This window comes from Rhinoderma darwinii (genome assembly GCF_050947455.1).
Source record: "Rhinoderma darwinii isolate aRhiDar2 chromosome 5 unlocalized genomic scaffold, aRhiDar2.hap1 SUPER_5_unloc_1, whole genome shotgun sequence".
Classification (NCBI taxonomy): domain Eukaryota; kingdom Metazoa; phylum Chordata; class Amphibia; order Anura; family Rhinodermatidae; genus Rhinoderma; species Rhinoderma darwinii.
Window position 1 is genome coordinate 20131 of NW_027461765.1, and position 16559 is coordinate 36689.

Here is a 16559-nt window from a genome sequence, read left to right on the forward strand (position 1 = left end):
TATTATATATCAGTGATGTCAGTAACAGGGGGCGGAGCTGTGACAACCTCTCACACATGATATACAGGCTGGTTGTCAGTAGTAATAGATGAATAGCTGTTACTGTATATAAGATGTGTGGATCTCATGTCTGATCACATGTCATTATATTATATATCAGTGATGTCAGTAACAGGGGGCGGAGCTGTGACAACCTCTCACACATGATATACAGGCTGGTTGTCAGTAGTAATAGATGAATAGCTGTTACTGTATATAAGATGTGTGGATCTCATGTCTGATCACAGTGTAATTATATTATATATCAGTGATGTCAGTAACAGGGGGCGGAGCTGTGACAACCTCTCACACATGATATACAGGCTGGTTGTCAGTAGTAATAGATGAATAGCTGTTACTGTATATAAGATGTGTGGATCTCATGTCTGATCACAGTGTAATTATATTATATATCAGTGATGTCAGTAACAGGGGGCGGAGCTGTGACAACCTCTCACACATGATATACAGGCTGGTTGTCAGTAGTAATAGATGAATAGCTGTCACTGTATATAAGATGTGTGGAACTCATGTCTGATCACAGTCTAATTATATTATATATCAGTGATGTCATCAGTAACTGGGGGCGGGGCTGTGACAACCTCTCACACATGATATACAGGCTGGTTGTCAGTAGTAATAGAGGAATAGCTGTTACTGTATATAAGATGTGTGGATCTCATGTCTGATCACAGTGTAATTATATTATATATCAGTGATGTCAGTAACAGGGGGCGGGGCTGTGACAACCTCTCACACATGATATACAGGCTGGTTGTCAGTAGTAATAGATGAATAGCTGTTACTGTATATAAGATGTGTGGATCTCATGTCTGATCACATGTAATTATATTATATATCAGTGATGTCGGTAACAGGGGGCGGGGCTGTGACAACCTTTCACACATGATATACAGGCTGGTTGTCAGTAGTAATAGATGAATAGCTGTTACTGTATATAAGATGTGTGGAACTCATGTCTGATCACAGTCTAATTATATTATATATCAGTGATGTCATCAGTAACTGGGGGCGGGGCTGTGACAACCTCTCACACATGATATACAGGCTGGTTGTCAGTAGTAATAGAGGAATAGCTGTTACTGTATATAAGATGTGTGGATCTCATGTCTGATCACATGTAATTATATTATATATCAGTGATGTCAGTAACAGGGGGTGGGGCTGTGACAACCTCTCACACATGAAATACAGGCTGGTTGTCAGTAGTAATAGATGAATAGCTGTTACTGTATATAAGATGTGTGGATCTCATGTCTGATCACAGTCTAATTATATTATATATCAGTGATGTCAGTAACAGGGGGCGGAGCTGTGACAACCTCTCACACATGATATACAGGCTGGTTGTCAGTAGTAATAGATGAATAGCTGTTACTGTATATAAGATGTGTGGATCTCATGTCTGATCACATGTAATTATATTATATATCAGTGATGTCAGTAACAGGGGGCGGGGCTGTGACAACCTCTCACACATGATATACAGGCTGGTTGTCAGTAGTAATAGATGAATAGCTGTTACTGTATATAAGATGTGTGGATCTCATGTCTGATCACAATGTAATTATATTATATATCAGTGATGTCAGTAACAGGGGGCGGGGCTGTGATAACCTCTCACACATGATATACAGGCTGGTTGTCAGTAGTAATAGATGAATAGCTGTTACTGTATATAAGTTGTGTGGATCTCATGTCTGATCACAATGTAATTATATTATATAACAGTGATGTCAGTAACAGGGGGCGGAGCTGTGACAACCTCTCACACATGATATACAGGCTGGTTGTCAGTAGTAATAGAGGAATAGCTGTTACTGTATATAAGATGTGTGGATCTCATGTCTGATCACAGTGTAATTATATTATATATCAGTTATGTCAGTAACAGGGGGCGGAGCTGTGACAACCTCTCACACATGATATACAGGCTGGTTGTCAGTAGTAATAGATGAATAGCTGTTACTGTATATAAGATGTGTGGATCTCATGTCTGATCACAATGTAATTATATTATATATCAGTGATGTCAGTAACAGGGGGCGGAGCTGTGACAACCTCTCACACATGATATACAGGCTGGTTGTCAGTAGTAATAGAGGAATAGCTGTTACTGTATATAAGATGTGTGGATCTCATGTCTGATCACATGTAATTATATTATATATCAGTGATGTCAGTAACAGGGGGCGGGGCTGTGACAACCTCTCACACATGATATACAGGTTTACTGTCAGTAGTAATAGATGAATAGCTGTTACTGTATATAAGATGTGTGGATCTCATGTCTGATCACAATGTAATTATATTATATATCAGTGATGTCAGTAACAGGGGGCGGAGCTGTGACAACCTCTCACACATGATATACAGGCTGGTTGTCAGCAGTAATAGATCAATAGCTGTTACAGTATATAAGATGTGTGGATCTCATGTCTGATCACAGTCTAATTATATTATATATCAGTGATGTCAGTAACAGGGGGCGGAGCTGTGACAACCTCTCACACATGATATACAGGCTGGTTGTCAGTAGTAATAGATGAATAGCTGTTACTGTATATAAGATGTGTGGATCTCATGTCTGATCACATGTCATTATATTATATATCAGTGATGTCAGTAACAGGGGGCGGAGCTGTGACAACCTCTCACACATGATATACAGGCTGGTTGTCAGTAGTAATAGATGAATAGCTGTTACTGTATATAAGATGTGTGGATCTCATGTCTGATCACAGTGTAATTATATTATATATCAGTGATGTCAGTAACAGGGGGCGGAGCTGTGACAACCTCTCACACATGATATACAGGCTGGTTGTCAGTAGTAATAGATGAATATCTGTTACTGTATATAAGATGTGTGGATCTCATGTCTGATCACAGTGTAATTATATTATATATCAGTGATGTCAGTAACAGGGGGCGGAGCTGTGACAACCTCTCACATGATATACAGGCTGGTTGTCAGTAGTAATAGATGAATAGCTGTTACTGTATATAAGATGTGTGGATCTCATGTCTGATCACATGTCATTATATTATATATCAGTGATGTCAGTAACAGGGGGCGGAGCTGTGACAACCCCTCACACATGATATACAGGCTGGTTGTCAGTAGTAATAGAGGAATAGCTGTTACTGTATATAAGATGTGTGGATCTCATGTCTGATCACAGTGTAATTATATTATATATCAGTGATGTCAGTAACAGGGGGCGGGTCTGTGACAACCTTTCACACATGATATACAGGCTGGTTGTCAGTAGTAATAGATGAATAGCTGTGACTGTATATAAGATGCGTGGATCTCATGTCTGATCACAATGTAATTATATTATATAACAGTGATGTCAGTAACAGGGGGTGGAGCTGTGACAACCTCTCACACATGATATACAGGCAGGTTGTCAGTAGTAATAGATGAATAGCTGTTACTGTATATAAGATGTGTGGATCTCATGTCGGATCACATGTCATTATATTATATATCAGTGATGTCAGTAACAGGGGGCGGGGCTGTGACAACCTCTCACACATGATATACAGGCTGGTTGTCAGTAGTAATAGATGAATAGCTGTTACTGTATATAAGATGTGTGGATCTCATGTCTGATCACAGTGTAATTATATTATATATCAGTGATGTCAGTAACAGGGGGCGGGGCTGTGACAACCACACCCATGATAAACAGGCTGGTTGTCAGTAGTAATAGATGAATAGCTGTGACTGTATATAAGATGTGTGGATCTCATGTCTGATCACAATGTAATTATATTATATAACAGTGATGTCAGTAACAGGGGGCGGAGCTGTGACAACCTCTCACACATGATATACAGGCTGGTTGTCAGTAGTAATAGAGGAATAGCTGTTACTGTATATAAGATGTGTGGATCTCATGTCTGATCACAGTGTAATTATATTATATATCAGTGATGTCAGTAACAGGGGGCGGGGCTGTGACAACCTTTCACACATGATATACAGGCTGGTTGTCAGTAGTAATAGATGAATAGCTGTTACTGTATATAAGATGTGTGGAACTCATGTCTGATCACAGTCTAATTATATTATATATCAGTGATGTCATCAGTAACTGGGGGCGGGGCTGTGACAACCTCTCACACATGATATACAGGCTGGTTGTCAGTAGTAATAGAGGAATAGCTGTTACTGTATATAAGATGTGTGGATCTCATGTCTGATCACATGTAATTATATTATATATCAGTGATGTCAGTAACAGGGGGTGGGGCTGTGACAACCTCTCACACATGATATACAGGCTGGTTGTCAGTAGTAATAGATGAATAGCTGTTACTGTATATAAGATGTGTGGATCTCATGTCTGATCACAGTCTAATTATATTATATATCAGTGATGTCAGTAACAGGGGGCGGAGCTGTGACAACCTCTCACACATGATATACAGGCTGGTTGTCAGTAGTAATAGATGAATAGCTGTTACTGTATATAAGATGTGTGGATCTCATGTCTGATCACATGTAATTATATTATATATCAGTGATGTCAGTAACAGGGGGCGGGGCTGTGACAACCTCACACATGATAAACAGGCTGGTTGTCAGTAGTAATAGATGAATAGCTGTTACTGTATATAAGATGTGTGGATCTCATGTCTGATCACAATGTAATTATATTATATATCAGTGATGTCAGTAACAGGGGGCGGGGCTGTGACAACCTCTCACACATGATATACAGGCTGGTTGTCAGTAGTAATAGATGAATAGCTGTTACTGTATATAAGTTGTGTGGATCTCATGTCTGATCACAATGTAATTATATTATATAACAGTGATGTCAGTAACAGGGGGCGGAGCTGTGACAACCTCTCACACATGATATACAGGCTGGTTGTCAGTAGTAATAGAGGAATAGCTGTTACTGTATATAAGATGTGTGGATCTCATGTCTGATCACAATGTAATTATATTATATATCAGTGATGTCAGTAACAGGGGGCAGAGCTGTGACAACCTCTCACACATGATATACAGGCTGGTTGTCAGCAGTAATAGATGAATAGCTGTTACAGTATATAAGATGTGTGGATCTCATGTCTGATCACAGTCTAATTATATTATATATCAGTGATGTCAGTAACAGGGGGCGGAGCTGTGACAACCTCTCACACATGATATACAGGCTGGTTGTCAGTAGTAATAGATGAATAGCTGTTACTGTATATAAGATGTGTGGATCTCATGTCTGATCACATGTCATTATATTATATATCAGTGATGTCAGTAACAGGGGGCGGAGCTGTGACAACCTCTCACACATGATATACAGGCTGGTTGTCAGTAGTAATAGATGAATAGCTGTTACTGTATATAAGATGTGTGGATCTCATGTCTGATCACAGTGTAATTATATTATATATCAGTGATGTCAGTAACAGGGGGCGGAGCTGTGACAACCTCTCACACATGATATACAGGCTGGTTGTCAGTAGTAATAGATGAATAGCTGTTACTGTATATAAGATGTGTGGATCTCATGTCTGATCACAGTGTAATTATATTATATATCAGTGATGTCAGTAACAGGGGGCGGAGCTGTGACAACCTCTCACACATGATATACAGGCTGGTTGTCAGTAGTAATAGATGAATAGCTGTTACTGTATATAAGATGTGTGGATCTCATGTCTGATCACAGTGTAATTATATTATATATCAGTGATGTCAGTAACAGGGGGCGGAGCTGTGACAACCTCTCACACATGATATACAGGCTGGTTGTCAGTAGTAATAGATGAATAGCTGTCACTGTATATAAGATGTGTGGAACTCATGTCTGATCACAGTCTAATTATATTATATATCAGTGATGTCATCAGTAACTGGGGGCGGGGCTGTGACAACCTCTCACACATGATATACAGGCTGGTTGTCAGTAGTAATAGAGGAATAGCTGTTACTGTATATAAGATGTGTGGATCTCATGTCTGATCACAGTGTAATTATATTATATATCAGTGATGTCAGTAACAGGGGGCGGGGCTGTGACAACCTCTCACACATGATATACAGGCTGGTTGTCAGTAGTAATAGATGAATAGCTGTTACTGTATATAAGATGTGTGGATCTCATGTCTGATCACATGTAATTATATTATATATCAGTGATGTCGGTAACAGGGGGCGGGGCTGTGACAACCTTTCACACATGATATACAGGCTGGTTGTCAGTAGTAATAGATGAATAGCTGTTACTGTATATAAGATGTGTGGAACTCATGTCTGATCACAGTCTAATTATATTATATATCAGTGATGTCATCAGTAACTGGGGGCGGGGCTGTGACAACCTCTCACACATGATATACAGGCTGGTTGTCAGTAGTAATAGAGGAATAGCTGTTACTGTATATAAGATGTGTGGATCTCATGTCTGATCACATGTAATTATATTATATATCAGTGATGTCAGTAACAGGGGGTGGGGCTGTGACAACCTCTCACACATGAAATACAGGCTGGTTGTCAGTAGTAATAGATGAATAGCTGTTACTGTATATAAGATGTGTGGATCTCATGTCTGATCACAGTCTAATTATATTATATATCAGTGATGTCAGTAACAGGGGGCGGAGCTGTGACAACCTCTCACACATGATATACAGGCTGGTTGTCAGTAGTAATAGATGAATAGCTGTTACTGTATATAAGATGTGTGGATCTCATGTCTGATCACATGTAATTATATTATATATCAGTGATGTCAGTAACAGGGGGCGGGGCTGTGACAACCTCTCACACATGATATACAGGCTGGTTGTCAGTAGTAATAGATGAATAGCAGTTACTGTATATAAGATGTGTGGATCTCATGTCTGATCACAATGTAATTATATTATATATCAGTGATGTCAGTAACAGGGGGCGGGGCTGTGATAACCTCTCACACATGATATACAGGCTGGTTGTCAGTAGTAATAGATGAATAGCTGTTACTGTATATAAGTTGTGTGGATCTCATGTCTGATCACAATGTAATTATATTATATAACAGTGATGTCAGTAACAGGGGGCGGAGCTGTGACAACCTCTCACACATGATATACAGGCTGGTTGTCAGTAGTAATAGAGGAATAGCTGTTACTGTATATAAGATGTGTGGATCTCATGTCTGATCACAGTGTAATTATATTATATATCAGTTATGTCAGTAACAGGGGGCGGAGCTGTGACAACCTCTCACACATGATATACAGGCTGGTTGTCAGTAGTAATAGATGAATAGCTGTTACTGTATATAAGATGTGTGGATCTCATGTCTGATCACAATGTAATTATATTATATATCAGTGATGTCAGTAACAGGGGGCGGAGCTGTGACAACCTCTCACACATGATATACAGGCTGGTTGTCAGTAGTAATAGAGGAATAGCTGTTACTGTATATAAGATGTGTGGATCTCATGTCTGATCACATGTAATTATATTATATATCAGTGATGTCAGTAACAGGGGGCGGGGCTGTGACAACCTCTCACACATGATATACAGGTTTACTGTCAGTAGTAATAGATGAATAGCTGTTACTGTATATAAGATGTGTGGATCTCATGTCTGATCACAATGTAATTATATTATATATCAGTGATGTCAGTAACAGGGGGCGGAGCTGTGACAACCTCTCACACATGATATACAGGCTGGTTGTCAGCAGTAATAGATCAATAGCTGTTACAGTATATAAGATGTGTGGATCTCATGTCTGATCACAGTCTAATTATATTATATATCAGTGATGTCAGTAACAGGGGGCGGAGCTGTGACAACCTCTCACACATGATATACAGGCTGGTTGTCAGTAGTAATAGATGAATAGCTGTTACTGTATATAAGATGTGTGGATCTCATGTCTGATCACATGTCATTATATTATATATCAGTGATGTCAGTAACAGGGGGCGGAGCTGTGACAACCTCTCACACATGATATACAGGCTGGTTGTCAGTAGTAATAGATGAATAGCTGTTACTGTATATAAGATGTGTGGATCTCATGTCTGATCACAGTGTAATTATATTATATATCAGTGATGTCAGTAACAGGGGGCGGAGCTGTGACAACCTCTCACACATGATATACAGGCTGGTTGTCAGTAGTAATAGATGAATAGCTGTTACTGTATATAAGATGTGTGGATCTCATGTCTGATCACAATGTAATTATATTATATATCAGTGATGTCAGTAACAGGGGGCGGAGCTGTGACAACCTCTCACACATGATATACAGGCTGGTTGTCAGCAGTAATAGATCAATAGCTGTTACAGTATATAAGATGTGTGGATCTCATGTCTGATCACAGTCTAATTATATTATATATCAGTGATGTCAGTAACAGGGGGCGGAGCTGTGACAACCTCTCACACATGATATACAGGCTGGTTGTCAGTAGTAATAGATGAATAGCTGTTACTGTATATAAGATGTGTGGATCTCATGTCTGATCACATGTCATTATATTATATATCAGTGATGTCAGTAACAGGGGGCGGAGCTGTGACAACCTCTCACACATGATATACAGGCTGGTTGTCAGTAGTAATAGATGAATAGCTGTTACTGTATATAAGATGTGTGGATCTCATGTCTGATCACAGTGTAATTATATTATATATCAGTGATGTCAGTAACAGGGGGCGGAGCTGTGACAACCTCTCACACATGATATACAGGCTGGTTGTCAGTAGTAATAGATGAATAGCTGTTACTGTATATAAGATGTGTGGATCTCATGTCTGATCACAGTGTAATTATATTATATATCAGTGATGTCAGTAACAGGGGGCGGAGCTGTGACAACCTCTCACATGATATACAGGCTGGTTGTCAGTAGTAATAGATGAATAGCTGTTACTGTATATAAGATGTGTGGATCTCATGTCTGATCACATGTCATTATATTATATATCAGTGATGTCAGTAACAGGGGGCGGAGCTGTGACAACCCCTCACACATGATATACAGGCTGGTTGTCAGTAGTAATAGAGGAATAGCTGTTACTGTATATAAGATGTGTGGATCTCATGTCTGATCACAGTGTAATTATATTATATATCAGTGATGTCAGTAACAGGGGGCGGGTCTGTGACAACCTTTCACACATGATATACAGGCTGGTTGTCAGTAGTAATAGAGGAATAGCTGTTACTGTATATAAGATGTGTGGATCTCATGTCTGATCACAATGTAATTATATTATATAACAGTGATGTCAGTAACAGGGGGTGGAGCTGTGACAACCTCTCACACATGATATACAGGCAGGTTGTCAGTAGTAATAGATGAATAGCTGTTACTGTATATAAGATGTGTGGATCTCATGTCGGATCACATGTCATTATATTATATATCAGTGATGTCAGTAACAGGGGGCGGGGCTGTGACAACCTCTCACACATGATATACAGGCTGGTTGTCAGTAGTAATAGATGAATAGCTGTTACTGTATATAAGATGTGTGGATCTCATGTCTGATCACAGTGTAATTATATTATATATCAGTGATGTCAGTAACAGGGGGCGGGGCTGTGACAACCACACCCATGATAAACAGGCTGGTTGTCAGTAGTAATAGATGAATAGCTGTGACTGTATATAAGATGTGTGGATCTCATGTCTGATCACAATGTAATTATATTATATAACAGTGATGTCAGTAACAGGGGGCGGAGCTGTGACAACCTCTCACACATGATATACAGGCTGGTTGTCAGTAGTAATAGAGGAATAGCTGTTACTGTATATAAGATGTGTGGATCTCATGTCTGATCACAGTGTAATTATATTATATATCAGTGATGTCAGTAACAGGGGGCGGGGCTGTGACAACCTCTCACACATGATATACAGGCTGGTTGTCAGTAGTAATAGATGAATAGCTGTTACTGTATATAAGATGTGTGGATCTCATGTCTGATCACAGTGTAATTATATTATATATCAGTGATGTCAGTAACAGGGGGCGGAGCTGTGACAACCTCTCACATGATATACAGGCTGGTTGTCAGTAGTAATAGATGAATAGCTGTTACTGTATATAAGATGTGTGGATCTCATGTCTGATCACATGTCATTATATTATATATCAGTGATGTCAGTAACAGTGGGCGGGGCTGTGACAACCTCTCACATGATATACAGGCTGGTTGTCAGTAGTAATAGATGAATAGCTGTTACTGTATATAAGATGTGTGGATCTCATGTCTGATCACAATGTAATTATATTATATATCAGTTATGTCAGTAACAGGGGGCGGAGCTGTGACAACCTCTCACACATGATAGACAGGCTGGTTGTCAGTAGTAATAGATGAATAGCTGTCACTGTATATAAGATGTGTGGATCTCATGTCTGATCACAATGTAATTATATTATATATCAGTGATGTCAGTAACAGGGGGCGGAGCTGTGACAACCTCTCACACATTATATACAGGCTGGTTGTCAGTAGTAATAGATGAATAGCTGTTACTGTATATAAGATGTGTGGATCTCATGTCTGATCACATGTCATTATATTATATATCAGTGATGTCAGTAACAGGGGGCGGAGCTGTGACAACCCCTCACACATGATATACAGGCTGGTTGTCAGTAGTAATAGATGAATAGCTGTTACTGTATATAAGATGTGTGGATCTCATGTCTGATCACAATGTAATTATATTATATATCAGTGATGTCAGTAACAGTGGGCGGGGCTGTGACAACCTCTCACACATGATATACAGGCTGGTTGTCAGCAGTAATAGATGAATAGCTGTTACTGTATATAAGATGTGTGGATCTCATGTCTGATCACAGTGTAATTATATTATATATCAGTGATGTCAGTAGCAGGGGGCGGGGCTGTGACAACCTCTCACACATGATATACAGGCTGGTTGTCAGTAGTAATAGATGAATAGCTGTTACTGTATATAAGATGTGCGGATCTCATGTCTGATCACAATGTAATTATATTATATATCAGTGATGTCAGTAACAGGAGGCGGGGCTGTGACACCCTCTGACACATGGTATACAGGCTGGTTGTCAGTAGTAATAGATGAATAGCTGTGACTGTATATAAGATGTGTGGATCTCATGTCTGATCACAGTGTAATTATATTATATAACAGTGATGTCAGTAACAGGGGGCGGGGCTGTGACAACCTCTCACACATGATATACAGGCTGGTTGTCAGTAGTAATAGATGAATAGCTGTTACTGTATATAAGATGTGTGGATCTCATGTCTGATCACATGTAATTATATTATATATCAGTGATGTCAGTAACAAGGGGCGGGGCTGTGACAACCTCTCACACATGATATACCGGCTGGTTGTCAGTAGTAATAGATGAATAGCTGTCACTGTATATAAGTTGTGTGGATCTCATGTCTGATCACAGTGTAATTATATTATATATCAGTGATGTCAGTAACAGGGGGCGGGGCTGTGACAACCTCTCACACATGATATACAGGCTGGTTGTCAGTAGTAATAGATGAATAGCTGTGACTGTATATAAGATGTGTGGATCTCATGTCTGATCACAATGTAATTATATTATATATCAGTGATGTCAGTAACAGGGGGCGGAGCTGTGACAACCTCTCACACATGATATACAGGCTGGTTGTCAGTAGTAATAGAGGAATAGCTGTTACTGTATATAAGATGTGTGGATCTCATGTCTGATCACAGTGTAATTATATTATATATCAGTGATGTCAGTAACAGGGGGCGGAGCTGTGACAACCTCTCACACATGATATACAGGCTGGTTGTCAGTAGTAATAGATGAATAGCTGTTACTGTATATAAGATGTGTGGATCTCATGTCTGATCACAATGTAATTATATTATATATCAGTGATGTCAGTAACAGGAGGCGGGGCTGTGACAACCTCTCACACATGATATAGGTGTGTGGATCTTATTATATGTGATGATGATGATGATGATGATGTAGAACAGGTAACATCGGGGAAGGTGGAGGATAATGCAGTATTTCGGGTGGGGTTACGGTACAGGGAGTGCAGTGAGTGGAGTTCCTGTTTAAGGGATTGTTCCTTCCACGCCGGTCTCACTGTAGATTTGTTTGTGCCTCTGTGTTCTGATATTTAGCAGATCTGCCGTCCCCCTTCCTGATGAAGCCGTATCTCGCCACCGCACTGATCGGGGGGCCGTTACCTAAGCGCAGACTTTTTGCCACCTGTGTCACATGGGGAGGATTCCACTTCCGGACGTTTGACGGGAAACATTATAACTTCCATGGGGATTGTATGTATAACTTGGCGTCCTCCACTGATGCCAACTGGGCCGTGTTTGTCTCAGGAGAACCCTGCACCCGAGCCGAACGGTGCCCCAAGGTATGAATGTCCTCAATCTCTCAGAGCAAGACCCCGGTGTCTCCTCCATGCTCCCCCTGTGAGGGACACGTACCGGCCTCTATGTAGCTTCTCATCAGCTGCTCCCTGTGGTTCCAGGTACTCAAGATGATCCTGGGGTTGGACCAGGTTGCGGTGAGGGGACGGTTGGTGACGGTCAATGATGTTGTTGTACCAGACGGAGACCCCCATCTCCAGAATGGTGATTATATATATATGTGATGTAAGGTCTGGAGGTGCTCGGGGATCCCGGGATACATATATTCCTACAGGACTCTGGCCATGTGACTGCTGTTTACTGATAGACTCCACCCCTTGTACCAGGTATCAGCATCCTCTGGCTCGGAGATTTCATCTTTATAGAGAGCGGACTGGGCGTCAGGGTGAAGTTTGATGGAGGCAACAACATTTACGTGACTGTGAACTCCGACCTTCAGGGCAGAACAAATGGATTATGTGGAACCTACAATGAGGACACAGCAGGTAAGTGTTTATGGTGCGTGTGCCGGGGCCGGCGCTGGTGGAGTCACGATGGAAGTACCGCGATCCCAACATGAAGCGTGAAACCCTATTTTGTCCCGTCATGGGTGTTGGAGAAAGGCCCAGTGGTGGAGCTGAGATCTTGCCGTAATCTTCATCGCCTTGGAATGAGTCGCAGCTTCTTGGACACGGTCTCAGGGATTGTCAGGAGATCTGACCTTGCGTTCCTTCTCTGCCCTTGCGTTCCTTCTCTGACCTTGCGTTCCTTCTCTGACCTTGCGTTCCTTCTCTGACCTTGCGTTCCTTCTCTGACCTTGCGTTCCTTCTCTGACCTTGCATTCCTTCTCTCCTAGATGACTTCACCCAGGTCGGGGGCTCCGTGTCTCTTAATGCTGCAGGGTTTGGGAACTCCTGGAAGGTTCAGGTCATTGGCACTCGGGTGAGTGGGGGCTACGTGCTGACTGTCGGGGTGGGTTGTAGGAATGACTGGAGGTGTTGCCTGTCCACTATGTCATCAAGGGTTCACATAGTTCCTGACTACTAACCGCTCCCGTTTCGTGCAGCGTATGTGTCTGGATGTTCCTGAGTTGGGTCATAGCTGTGAACTTCCCGGACAAGACGCCATCAGATCGGAGGCTGAATCTGTTTGCAGAAAGCTCCTCGGTGCCCCCTTCAGTCACTGCCACCACAAGGTAAGGCGGGTGGAGCAATCACGAGCTTCTGTGATATCCATGGGGAGGTCTCCGAGCTGATCCCACATCACCATGAATGTTCTCCTGTGGTCTGTTCCTGAATGATCGTCACTTTGTCATCTCCTATAGGTGGATCCCAGTGGCTTCTATGACACATGTTTGTACACCTACTGCCAGAACACAGGGACAATGCAGAACAGGTCGTCTTCTGTATGCCCAACATTTACCAGCTATGCCCGGGAATGTTCTCAGCAGAAGATCACTATCACTTGGCGCCTGGCTGGCTTCTGTGGTGAGTACCAGTCATGAGCGGAGATGAAGCGCCTTCCATAACAAGTCTCTTCCATTTCACTGTAGGAGAAGTCTCAGCATTGTGTAGATGTAGGAGCATTTCTTATGGTTGATGTCTTCTCCAGAGAAGGAATGTCTGATGGGCAAGCAATACTCGGACTGTGTATCTGCCTGCCCGGCTAGCTGTGCCTCGGTGGGCAGCTATGAGGACAGTCAGTGCCGGGAGGAGTGTGTCAGTGGCTGTGAATGCCCGGCCGGTCTGTACCTTGAAGATGGACGGTGTGTGAAGGAGGAGGAATGTCCATGTTACCACAGAAGACAAAGATACTCCCCAGGAGAGATGATCAAGCAGCGGTGTAACCAGTGGTGAGAGTTCTGCCGTCTTCTGCCGCGCGTCCTGATCTTGTGTCCCTGGCATTGGCTGTGCTGAGTGTCCTGTCCTTTTTTCAGCACATGTGGCGGAGGACATTGGCAGTGTTCCCGGGACAGATGTGCGGCTGAGTGCTCCGTGGTGGGAGATCCGCACTACGTTACGTTTGATCGCAAGCGCTTTTCTTTCCAGGGGTCGTGTGAATACATTTTGGTTCAGGTAACTGTGTCATGAATCTTCTTCTCTAGTAAATGCCACATGAACATATGTAGACGTGTGCAGGGTGGTCTGGCAACGTGTGTCCCACCTCCGCTCATACCTGGGTCTCATTCTCTTAATCCTTGCAGGATTATGTGGATGGAAAACTCCTCATCTCCGGGGAGAACGAGGACTGTGGCGGTCAGGGGTCTGCCAGCTGCCTCAGGGCCATCACCATAACCGCCCACAAGACGTCTGTTAGGCTCCGAGCATCAGGTACCTGAGTCCTCCCAGGGTCACGTATGGCAGATCTTATGCACATGCCGTAATTATCTACGTTTTCTGCATTATGAATTAGATTGTCCATTGTGAATGTGTGACACCGTCCTCTATCTGCCCTGGTTTTAGGTGACCTTACGGTGAACGGACATGTGGTGACCCTGCCATTCCTCAGCCCTGATCTGTCCATCAAACGCGTCTCCTCCACACATCTTCTCCTCCAGACGTTTGGCGCTCACGTCTTTTGGAACATGGAGTTTCCATCGGTTTACATTACCCTGCAGCCGACATTTGCCAATAAGGTAAAATAGAGACAGCGGTGACACCTGCAGACTATAAAAGGAATGACACCGCCACAGAGGAAAATGCTGCAGATTCCTTTGTGTTTTACATTTCCACATTTTGGGGATTTATCTGATTTTAGAACAAAATAGTCCATGCATAGTCCAGATAAATACTCCATACATAGCCCAGATAAAGAGTCCATACATAGTTCAGATAAATACTCCATACATAGCCCAGATAAATAGTCCATACATAGTCCAGATAAATACTCCATACATAGCCCAGATAAATAGTCCATACATAGTCCAGATAAATAGTCCATACATAGTCCAGATAAATACTCCATACATAGCCCAGATAAATAATACATACATAGCCCAGATAAATAGTCCATACATAGCCCAGATAAATAGTCCATACATAGCCCAGATAAATAGTCCATACATAGCCCAGATAAATAGTGCATACATAGCCCAGATAAATAGTCCATACATAGTCCAGATAAATACTCCATACATAGCCCAGATAAATAATACATACATAGCCCAGATAAATAGTCCATACATAGCCCAGATAAATAATCCATACATAGCCCAGATAAATAGTCCATACATAGCCCAGATAAATAGTCCATACATAGCCCAGATAAATAGTCCATACATAGCCCAGATAAATAGTCCATACATAGCCCAGATAAATAGTCCATACATAGCCCAGATAAATACTCCATACATAGCACAGATAAATACTCCATACATAGCACAGATAAATAGTCCATACATAGCCCAGATAAATACTCCATACACAGACCAGATAAATAGTCCATACATAGCCCAGATAAATAATCCATACATAGCCCAGATAAATAGTCCATACATAGCCCAGATAAATAGTCCATACATAGCCCAGATAAATAGTCCATACATAGCCCAGATAAATAGTCCATACATAGCCCAGATAAATAGTCCATACATAGCCCAGATAAATAGTCCATACATAGCCCAGATAAATACTCCATACATAGCCCAGATAAATACTCCATACATAGCACAGATAAATAGTCCATACATAGCCCAGATAAATAGTCCATACATAGCCCAGATAAATACTCCATACATAGCACAGATAAATAGTCCATACATAGCCCAGATAAATAGTCCATACATAGCACAGATAAATAGTCCATACATAGCACAGATAAATAGTCCATACATAGCACAGATAAATAGTCCATACATAGCCCAGATAAATAGTCCATACATAGCATAGATAAATAGTCCATACATAGCCCAGATAAATAGTCCATACATAGCACAGATAAATAGTCCATACATAGCCCAGATAAATAGTCCATACATAGCCCAGATAAATAGTCCATACATAGCCCAGATAAATAGTCCATACATAGCCCAGATAAATACTCCATACATAGCACAGATAAATAGTCCATACATAGCCCAGATAAAT

At 41.5% G+C, this 16559-nt stretch overlaps 1 protein-coding gene across 1 annotated transcript in view; it reads left to right on the top strand.

Moving 5' to 3' along the window:
* The window catches only part of LOC142684354 (SCO-spondin-like), a gene marked incomplete at its 5' end in the record, with an annotated part of 350250 nt that overhangs the window by 19114 nt on the left and 314577 nt on the right, over positions 1-16559 (top strand). Inside the window, 10 exon segments of the mRNA XM_075847515.1 lie at positions 12238-12479; positions 12597-12699; positions 12822-12980; positions 13331-13416; positions 13541-13669; positions 13799-13961; positions 14086-14326; positions 14411-14549; positions 14678-14804; positions 14937-15109. Coding sequence (XP_075703630.1) covers positions 12238-12479; positions 12597-12699; positions 12822-12980; positions 13331-13416; positions 13541-13669; positions 13799-13961; positions 14086-14326; positions 14411-14549; positions 14678-14804; positions 14937-15109 — 1562 coding nt within the window.